This window comes from Ceratosolen solmsi, unplaced genomic scaffold (genome assembly GCF_000503995.2).
Source record: "Ceratosolen solmsi marchali unplaced genomic scaffold, CerSol_1.0 scaffold2, whole genome shotgun sequence".
Lineage (NCBI taxonomy): Eukaryota > Metazoa > Arthropoda > Insecta > Hymenoptera > Agaonidae > Ceratosolen > Ceratosolen solmsi.
The window spans coordinates 5,183,285-5,195,108 of NW_011948422.1; the positions used below are offsets into that span (position 1 = coordinate 5,183,285).

Sequence of the window (11,824 nt, forward strand, 5' to 3'; positions counted from 1 at the left end):
CCCCGCGGACTCGGCATCGCCCGGGGATGTGCATCTATCTTACTCGGGCAGGATCCCTCGGACGGGAACGCGCGGCGCCTCGTCCACGTTGCGCGATGCCCGGGTGGGGGCAGAGGATAACTGGAGCTCTAAGTCCGCGGGAGTTAAGTCGAGCGGAGCGAGTTGGCCGGCACCAGTGCGACCTTTCCCGCGAGCGCGTCTGTCTCCTGCTCCACGGACGTTCACCAAAGAGAAGAGCCGCGAGGAGATTACGATTGAGAGGGATACGGAGAAGGCCTCCTCTGCCTCGTCCGAATTGCGGATTTTAAAGAAGGACATGACGCTGCTCCTCCGCACACTGGTAATCATAGAATTTTAGCGCTGTTTATTTTAAGGTATTCGAGACATTTATAATTTCAAACTCCGCGAGTCTCTGGTGTGCCATTGGGGGAAGATCGGCTGGATGGTAGGGATGTGTGATAAAACGATATTTGGTTATTATATTGTTGTTGTTCAGATATAGCGCAACGTGGGAATTTTCAAAGTGTATTGCAGATGTTGATGTTATAGAAAATATTTCATAAAAAAAAATCAATTAACATATTGTGATCTGTAAGTAGACAATTTTCATGTAAGCATTAATCAGCGAAAAATAGGATAGACATTGAAATAACCATGGTTATTGGTAATCGACAGCTAATACTATTATCTATAAATTTAGCATAGCCTGATAAAGCTTAACCTTCGATAACTAATTTCCCTCTTATTTCTAAAGATCATTTAATTGCTTTAGTAATGTCAATATTTTATAAATAATTTAACATTATTCTACCATATTTTTATATCGAATAATATTGATATCATTAAATTAATTATGTAATAAATATGATAATTTTGCCGTGAAAAAAAAATTGAAAAACAGCCTGTATACATAACAAATGAATGTGAAATTTTAGTTTTATTAATATTATTTAGCAAATGGCTTCCGACTAATATGAACTCAACAATTTATTAAATTAAAATTTCTAATAACATCGGGTTTGTTCATATAAATTTAATAAATACGACAAGACAACTATAAAAAAAAATATTTATTATATAAAATTTGCAAAATTCACATATCTTTGTTAAAAGTCAAATATAACAAACTTTGTGTAATTGTTAAAAATTATTATGCACATCAATTGTTAATGGCAACAGATTCATATCTGCGCTTTTTCGTTAGAGATAAATTTAAATGCAATAATTTTTATTTCATAAAAAATTCATGTATTTAATACTTTATAACTTAAATTACACGTAAGGATAAATTAAAAAGAAAAGAAAAACTAAAAAGTAAACTATTGAAATCCACAATTAATACAAAATACAAAATCTATAGTTTTGTATATATATTTAATAGTTTTTATAAAAGTGCTTGTTTTACTTTAAATATCAAAACGAATTAATATTTCCAATAGATGCATTTTCAAATTTCTACTATTATCACGACTATTGATTTTGTTATTTCTTTTATTGAAGTAGGCATTCAAATAATGTTTTTTTTTTTTTCTAAATTTTTGTATCCAATCATGGCTAATATAGAGAAGAAACGAAATGTAAATTATTTTTTCAGGCCTAACAACTAACTTCTCTTTCCATAATTCAATTCACATAAGCAATAAATGTAATAACGAGTGATTCACGGACTGCGTGTACTACAATTTATCTACCTAAACGTAATATTTTTAAACGTAAATGTACATAATTTTTATAAAGTGCAATTTTATCTTAATAGTAGATAATAATTTCACACGTGTGAAATTATATTTCGAATCTTGTCGAATCAAATGTGTCCTTAATAATTTAATGTTTTGGTAAAACGACAAAAGTAATATCCGAAATAATAATATTAATAATCAAAAGGAAGTTTGGAAAAGCAATCGTTGGCCAAGCTCGATTTTAGCTGGCTCCTATGCTTGACTCTCATCTTCAAAGTAATGATCGCACTTGACCTGGTTAACTCATCGCAAAACGACACCCGATCCCATTAATCTAAATAGCTCTCTGTGGAAGTAGAAAAACATGTCCTTTTTTCCAAGCTTCTCAGCTTCCAATGCTGCTGGATGATTTACACGGCTTTACGAGAGTCTTGCCTTCTTCTCATACAAAATCAAAAAGAAAAAACAGTTCTTCGATCCGGTTCTCGCGAATAGGAGGCTCGCCGATAATGGCGACAAAACTTGATATTCATCGGTTTCTGCGCTCCTCGCAATCACCAGGTCAGATAAGTAACACCTTGTCTTATGTCCCGTATCCCTCAGCTTCATCATCCGTCACTCCCTAGTACTGTGTGCAACCTTGAAGTTCAAGTTGAGCTGGTCACTCTCTCGATACTTTCTTCTGGTTTCTTATTTATCGCACTGTGCCACAGTTGCCGCGTGCATTTTGCCTTTGCACAGAGAAAGTCATCTCCGTTTTCCCTGATCAACCCGATTCACACTGTCTGCCTCTCGCTCCCAAATACGTAACATAGCCGGCTTTGCCAACTAACTAAGAGGACGAATCTTCAATTCTGGCTCTAGGACTCGATTTTTCTACCTCTGTTCAAGCTATATAACCGGAAATGAACTCTTTTCGACTCGATGAATGTCATAGATCAACAGGTATCACACAGACGAGCTCGCGCGCACACACACACACGAATGAGTTCACTATATGTTCTAGGTATTTGTATATTTATAGCTTTACAGCTTCATTCAAGACCAAATTCTTTTCATAAGAAAATTTATAAAATAACATCAACTAAATATAAAAAATCTATTTGTATTTCAGAAAACCGAATCAATGGTAGTATATGATGTTTTAATTTATCCGCTATTGGATATAATGTGAAAGGAATTGGTGATTTACAAAATTATAAAAAATAATACTAAATAAATAAAAATTAATAACTAAATAAACTCTTATGGATTATTATAAATTATTTTATAATTTATTAATTAGTATTTATATTTTATATTTTATTTATTATATTAGTATAAGTTATTATAATTATTCATTTTCTTTGATATAGTAATATATCTTAGATTTGATATAAATGAAAAAATTACTTAAAGACTACGTACTAACATTGACAATAGAATATTTAAAATGAACTTCAAAGAAAAAATGGCATTCAAGCCCGATAAATTTTTCAAATAGTGTATAATTTCCATATATGTTTAATAAAATTTCAAGCATACCAATTAATATTATACGTTTAATACTTTTTGCCATTATCTTTAATTATCATAGATTTTGCACTTTAAACTTTATATTTATAGTTTAAATATCTATATATCAAATAATTATTATATAATATTCTCTATAGAAATACTATAATAACTATCAAAATAAATAATTAATTTTTTAATGCAATTTTTAAGAAAAGAAACGAATGAAAAGCATAAATTCAAACGTATCGCGATTGTTCTTTCAATAATCAATTTACGTGTTAAATATTATTTTGGCAAAAGTAAATATACGTCATGTAAACTTTTAACGATAACACTGGCATCTTCTTTTTACATAAATTTTTATATAAACTTTATTTGAAAAATTAAATACGTTTAAATGAGAATTTTTATCGGAAATTGATAAAAAATGTTATTTAGTACAAATTCTTTTCGTGTAATTAATTGAATTACATTACCCATGCATACAGACGGTAGGATTAAAATTCAAATTGAAAATGTTTGACGATTGTCCCAGTTATTATCCTATTAATAATTGAATAAAAAATAAATCTTCAGAACGATCAGAAAAATAATAATGAATATGAGTGAACATATGAAATTAATTGAAAGATTTATATTTATTTGAAGTAAAGAATAATTTTTAGTTCTATCAAATAATTGATAATATGATAGGTTTTATATTTCTCAACTATTATAAAAATTAATTTTTTAATATCATATTATTTAATCTTTTAAATATATGTGAATAGTTTCTTTAATCTTAAATGTATTAATATATAATAAATACATTTTGACAGCTTAATACTTACGTTTGAATAAAACATAATACTTTTGTAATTTAAGAATTAATATCTCCTAAGGAAAATTACTTTTATATAAATAATTTTATAATTCTAATATATATATATATATATATATATATATATATATATAATTCTATATTCAATCTAAATATTTATTTTTCGTGCTTTAATAAGATAAAAACTTTTTTATTTTCATAAAATTTTCAAATTTCTATTACAAATATTATTATCCAAGTCGTACGTATAATAATTATTGTATTATAGGAGATTATGTTTACAAAAATATTAAATGCAGGTGTATTAATAATTCATATTTTATTTTATTATATTTCATTAATATTAAGTTTCATTATATCTTTATTACAAATACATTATTTATAATTTGAATAATTAGTTATTTTTATTCTATATCATTAATTTAAACCTATATTATTTTATAAACAATACTGATATGGAACAATAGGCTATCAATTATAATTTTTGAATTTATATATTAATTTTAAGAAGGGATTTCGGTAAATGAAGTTAGAAGTACAAGAAAATTGTCTTAATAAATAGTTTAACCATTTTACATTTTCACGGTGTAAATTAATCAACCAGTCACATGGTGACCGTCTAGCTTCTTTAAATGATGTCCACTTTTTTCTTAATTAAGGACTAAAATGTCTAAAGCGTCACATAATTTTCTTTACAATGCCGTTAGATTTATATTTTCAGCGAAGTGGATCGACTCGGACAAAGTGTTGCGAGGTATCCCAAATGACTTGAGATACTCAGAAAAGTATGTCAGAAATGAGAACTATTCTAACTTTCCTAGCTGAAGAAAGAGGGAGAAAAGTTGTTCGCTACTCCGACAGGATCCGAGTCGGGTTTTCTTATATACACCAAAGCTTCATACTTTCATGTGGTTATATGTGTATATGCATGGGTCGAATAAGCATATAATAATATGGGAGCATGCATATATGCATATACATTTATGTGCTTTTAAGAGTCGAATATCAACATTTGTGATGATTTTTTAAAATAGTTAACATGATTTTTTTAAATTTTATATTCAACGTATCATTACAATGACAGAAATAAGTTGTATTAATAAGTAAGAAAATCAAAAGATAAATTGTCGAAGATAATAGCTACGCAAAAATTCTAATTCAAAAGATACTAATACACTATTATACTAAATTCATTCATGTATAAATATATAAATAATAAATGATATTAAATAAAAAATGATTTTTAAAAGCTGTTAAAAAATTAATTACTCTGTCATTAATTATATTAAATGCTTTTTTCAAGTTAAAAAATATTTCAAAAAATGATAAATTAACTATCATAAAGCTATATATATATATATATATATATATACACATGAGTTGGATACAAGATTAATTGCTTTTCAATTTTTATTGTTACTTAATAATATATCATTTGGAAAAGTTTGTTTTATATTTATAGATATTCAGCTTTTTTTTCAATATGATATATAGGATGTAATATTAATAATGTATCAAAAATTATATAAATATATAATATTTAATAATTGTTAAATTATTATAGAAAACAAGTATATATATATATATATATATATATATATATATACAATAATAATATGAAATTACTTATAAAGAACTATAAAATGAAAATATTTCTCGTACATAACGTAATTTGCAACAGAAATACCAAATATACTTTTTCTAATATATATATATATATATATGACAGATATGTTTAAACGAATAAAGTATTTAAATTATTTTATATTGAAAAATTAAAATTCTTTATTATATTAACCTATTGAAATAACTATAGGAAATTAACGGATTTTAAGAAAACTAATTAGCGAGACGATTCTTCTTATAATAATATATAAATATTATATATAGTAATAATTGAATATTGTTGATTATTATAATATTAGAAAATATTAACTATTTTTTATAATTTGTTTTTACTTTAATTATAAGTTCTAGTTTTACAATGAATCATATATATATATATTTAATAATTGATATTAAAGTGCGTGAATGTATACGAAATTCTTGTTGCTTAATTAATAAATTCATTTATCATTGTTAGATCTCCTTAAAAATGATAAGTTCCCTTTATGCTTAAAACTTTTTAGCAATGCAAACTTAAATATTATGATAAAAGCTTTTTTCCTTATGTAGTGTGGTTGTGCAATTTTGTAAGAGACAACGACTATAAGAAACATGAGTGTACTTTCATCGTTGTCGAGCCACTGCGGGTGAAGCCGATATTATTGAGGCCGATAGTATTTTCACTGGCCTAGTGACCGATATTATATATAGATATATATGTGTAAATTATCTATTTTAAGACATATATTGATTAACAAATTTTTTATTTGTTTATAATCGATAATCTACATTTCGATTTAAAGATTTTTTAAATTACAAATGGAACTCATGTTACATTGATATTCTATATAGATACAAAGCTAACATTTCGACTATCTCTTCAATATATTTGTTCATTATATCACCTGATCATTATATTTATATAGTAAATATTACTTGCGAATAATATTTCTTATTTTCTGTGAGTAAAATTAAAAACAGTATTTTGTAAAAATTGATATTTGTTTACAATTGTTAAAATTGATTTTATATGATATCTATCCAAGAATCGAAATTTTGTTTATGTGTTTAAAATTATTTTATTATTGTACATCAGGTAAATTGCCGTGATAAAAAAATGTTGCTATCTAATAAGAATCGTCCTTATCGACAATTATTTCGATTGAAAAATATTCAAAATTTTATTATATATCGCACTGTGGGCTTATATATATATATATATATATATATATATATATATATATATTTAAAGTATCCAAACCTTTTAAAAAGTATTTTTGTAAAAATAAAAATAATTTTTCTAATTTTCCAAGAAAATTTACGATAAATAATAGGTTGATACTCAATTCATCTTTTCAGCTAATTAACTAATATAAATTTATATACAATCACACGTATAATTGCAGATGTTCCTGGAAATATATCTACATCGAACCTATAAAAAAAGAATTAAAACAGCAAAGTAGCTCGCTTTAATAGCACTAAATAGTGGTAAACTTTGTAAAGTAATTCGCCTAACGAGTACCCGCAGATTTTAACTGATGATTTGCAAATTATTATATCAGCTAAAGTCGTAAATATTAACGATATATTGCAAGCATCCTGTTCCTTTGGATTCTTGAATTATATAATCTATATTGTTCCATATTCAATATTTTTACTTTAATATTATATATATGTAAGAACATATTAGAAGTCTTAAATGGGGAGGTAAACGTTTAATAAAATGAGAGAATATTGATGTACGTTTAATTTTTTTATTTTAAATGAGATCGGTCGGTCGGATAATTAATTGCTTTTCTACTTTTTCTGAGAATCTTGTTTTAAATTATTTTCATGATATTTTTATTTTATACTTGTACTACAATTGCATTATTTTTAAAAATTATTTATGTATAGTCGTAGTATTATAGTACTTGATGGTTCAAATTTGATAAAAAACAATACCTTATAAAGAACAATTTATATGTAGATACTAGAAATATATTATTCGACATTATTAGCATTCCCTTCCATTCATCAGATCATATACTACAAATATTTCGTAATTATTTCATTTTTCTACCATGGAATATATATATATATATAATTTTTTTACTCTATATATATATACTATTGGAAATTAATATTATAATATTTTTTATAGCGATAAAATGTTCAACAAAGTCTATTATTATATAAAGACACCGTACTGGACGAAAAAGAACTTATTATTATCATAATTTTACTATTCGCATAAAAAAGAAAATGAATACGAATGCGAAGTTATTAAATCCTTTGTATCGTTAAAAAGCTTAAAAACAAAGAGTATAAACTTGCGAGATGAAAATCGTACATGTATGTATGCGAGTTAATGCATACTAATTTCCGTTATAGTTTCGACTAAATGTCGGCATACACTTTAATAAGTTACAAGAAATGTGAAATTGTTGATTTTTAAATTTCTCTTACTTACTTAATGGAAGTAATTGCTATATTATTTAGGAAAATAATGGTAAATAAGAAAAATAACTAGTAGTATAAAAGTAATGTCTTAAGTCGTTTGAAAACTTTTAAATCGGAAATAATGTTTTGACGATTTCTATATCTCTATCTCAACTCTCCATCAGGAATTTCAAACAATGCTTTTACATATGCTCCATAAATAGTAGTTAGACAGAAAAATACGAATATGGAATCTAGTGTCGATTCTAATAACCTTAAAGCGGTAAATAACACATTTAGATAAGACAACAATGGGATCCTGTGTATACGCTGGAACGCTAAACAGTCGAAAAAAGAAAAAAAAAGACAAAAAAAAAGAAGAAACATAGGCCGGTAGCTATATGTTATCGATCGACTTTAATTTACCTTATCTGATAACATGATGTATTTGACCGTGCAAATGTGTATAGCGGATCTTTTTGCCCATCGGTAAGAATTCGCAATGGTCGATGCACAGGATTTTACGGTAGCGAAACTATATAATAACGTGCCGAAAATCAATTCAGATTGAACGTACGCATGTATAAGAAACATATATGCACACACACACACACACACACACACACACACACACACACACACATATATATATATATATATATATATACGCAAAAACAAGAGAGCGTAAGTGAGTAAGAGGGGGGGGTGGTGGAAGCAATAGATGTAAAAAGAATGAATAAATGAGCGAATGAGAATGTAATAGTTTTATGATTCACGAGCGTACACCGCAATACACTTACAATGGCTTCTTCTGAAAGATTAACTCTAAGAGATTTATTTTGTATTCTGCAAATTTTAAATAATCTTTCTATTATGAATATAAATATTCGGAAATTCTCGTCGTTTTCATTTTAAGATTATTTAGTTCTAATTAATATATGGCAAATAATATACAAAGAAAACGTTTTTCTTTATTTTTCTTTAATTAGAAATTTTTCAATTCATTGCTTATTTATTTTTTTATTCAGTACATTTATTTGAGATGATATAACGGTATTGTTACATTTTAATTATCGTCTATTTAATAATACATAATTATTTATATATATATTTATATATATATTTTTATAGATTACAGTTATTAATTAATCTACAAATATCGTTATCATCTTTATTTAAATATTCTTAGAATAAAATGAAATTTTATAAATTTCCCTTATCATGTTTCTTGAAGGGCAATTTTCGATTTCTTTTGTTAAGTGTAGAAAGTTATTATACTATTGTTTATAGATTATTATTTTGCGAATAAGGAACAACTTAGAACTGGAAGAATCGAGAAAATATATATAAAAATATATAAATATTAATATATAAATATTAATATAAAAATATATTTATAAATATATACACATGCGTGGTAAAAGCATTTGTATAATTTGTATTAAATCGTCATGTTTATACATACACAATAACTAATAAATTTAAGTTATAGTATGAATACATTCTTATTGCGCAGATTGCGCACGTGTGTGTGTGTGTGTCTTTACTCGTGCATACATTATTAAAATTATTATACTTTGTTGTTTAAAACAGATTTTCAAACATCCTTTATTTTGTAAAGGAAATATGAGATAATCTAACCGAATGATCTAATTTGATATGAAAGTTGTATAAAATATAAGCGTTTATAAAAAATTTATGATATATATATATTTGAAATTATCAAACCTTTTGTTATGAAACTTTTATTTATAAATAATTTACATTATATACTTGTTATAAATTAGTGATTATATATATTTACGAATGTGTAGAGATTAAGAAGTCAATTATATATAAAAAATAAAGAACTTAATGATTTGTTGAAATCATTTGCAATGTTATATATTGTATAATGATTATAATGAATGTACATGTACAAGGTAAATTTTTTTTTATATATAAATTTGCCATTAGGCATAAATTTTTTTTCTTAGCTGGTTTATATTAATATCTTAATAATTTCTAAAAAATACATTGTCTCATAATCAAATTGAATGTTTTCCATTCAAAATTACGAATCAAATCAAATATCGCAAACAAATAATTATAAATTTTACCAAAGAAATATATTTATTTAAATATACATTAAATATAGTTAAAAATTGGTTTAGTTAAAAATTTAGTTAAAAATTTAGTAATAATTATACAATGAAACATGTATCGTTCAATGATACGAATAAAAGTTAAATCGTAATATTGACTAGAGAATTACATTTGCATTACAATGAAAGATGGAATCAATATTAAAATGAAAAAATAAAAACTCTCTATTACGAAATATAATTGTTTTAATAAAGATCGTAATCTACTTAAAGTTTAAGTTTGAAGTTCAAATTTACATATTATATCATTTTACGTTTTTAAAAGTAAAAGTTTCACCTAAAAACTTTGAAATTTTATTTAAAGTTATCGTTTTTAAATAACGTTTCGAAATTTTTATAACTAAAAAATTATATATTAACTTCTGTTTCGTAAGACTCCTTTCATTTTACCCGACTATTTTCTGGTTAAATACTGAACACGTTTTTTAGTTGTAACTTTCGAAAATGCAAATTTATGACTTCTGATTTAGTACTTTTCTTGCAAATTCTGATGAGTAAGAATAGATTTACGCTAAGCTGCGCGAAATATTTATCTTAATTCAGGAAAATTTTTTAAAATAATTTTTAAAATCAAATACTAAAAAAGAAAGAATTTTTTTAAATATCATTGAATTATTTCGCACATATTTATTTTCACTTGACGTTCTAAGAACTGAAGGTATAAATTTTTATGCCGCATGTCATGATGTATTAAAAAATCTTATATAAGTTTAATTTGTAAAATTTATATCATGTGGATTGAGTCATTTGAATGTGGATTGAATCATTTATTTACTTATTTGCTGCTATAAATTAATTTATACATTTTTCTATATTTAATGTCTTGGGTGAAGATTGCAAACATTCATTATTGAATATTTATTGTTTGCTATTATCATATAATCGTTTATATGACTATAAAGAGTATAATCGTTTGAACAAAATAATTTGAGTCTTTGAGTAATCGTGTAGGAAAAAAATATTCTAATATTATTTTTATTTTGATAAAATATATTACACCTACTTAATGATATGGATTTTCATTTATAATTGCAACATATTGCAATAATCTGTTTAATCGTTGTAATTATTCCGATTACAGCTTACAGCTTATCGAAATATATGAATTCCATGTCATGTATATGAATTCTACTTATGCCTGTTTCCTATTCTTTTACAGTCGTATAAATAAAAATCGATGTAGGATATAAAGAATTCCAAAACTCGTGCTAAAACATATCGCATTTATCGCCACACCACTACCACAGTTTTCACATGCTACCATATTCAAAAAATATACCGTTGATCACATTCGCAAATACATATATGCCTATATAAGTATTTACGTATATCACGTATCCTTCAACCAAGTGAGCTTTTCCTCTTTTCTTCCTCGTCCTTTGAACGAATTCCAAGGAACGACCCGTCCAGAAGAATATCCAAGCCTCAAGATTTCCATAACATTGCAGCCTAATATTATATCCGATGTACGTGCCCGCGGCCACAAAGCTAAAGCGCTGCGCCACTGGGATGGGATTCCGACTTTAGATTGAAGAGGAACAAGTAAGAAGGTAGAGCAAGAGAAAGAAGAGAAGGAGTAAGAGTGAAAGGGAAATTGTACGAGGGCGGGTGGGAGGGAGAGAGAGAGAGAGAGTGAGTGAGTGAGTGAGTGAGTG

At 26.0% G+C, this 11,824-nt stretch overlaps 1 protein-coding gene across 1 annotated transcript in view; it reads left to right on the forward strand.

Moving 5' to 3' along the window:
* Nucleotides 1-120: 120 nt before the first annotated feature.
* The window catches only part of LOC105361862 (uncharacterized), a 27,635-nt gene continuing 15,931 nt past the window's right edge, over nt 121-11,824 (forward strand). Inside the window, exon 1 of the mRNA XM_011499144.1 lies at nt 121-340. Within this exon, the coding sequence (XP_011497446.1) occupies nt 317-340 (24 nt within the window). The 5' untranslated portion in view covers nt 121-316. The remainder of the gene's footprint in view (nt 341-11,824) is intronic.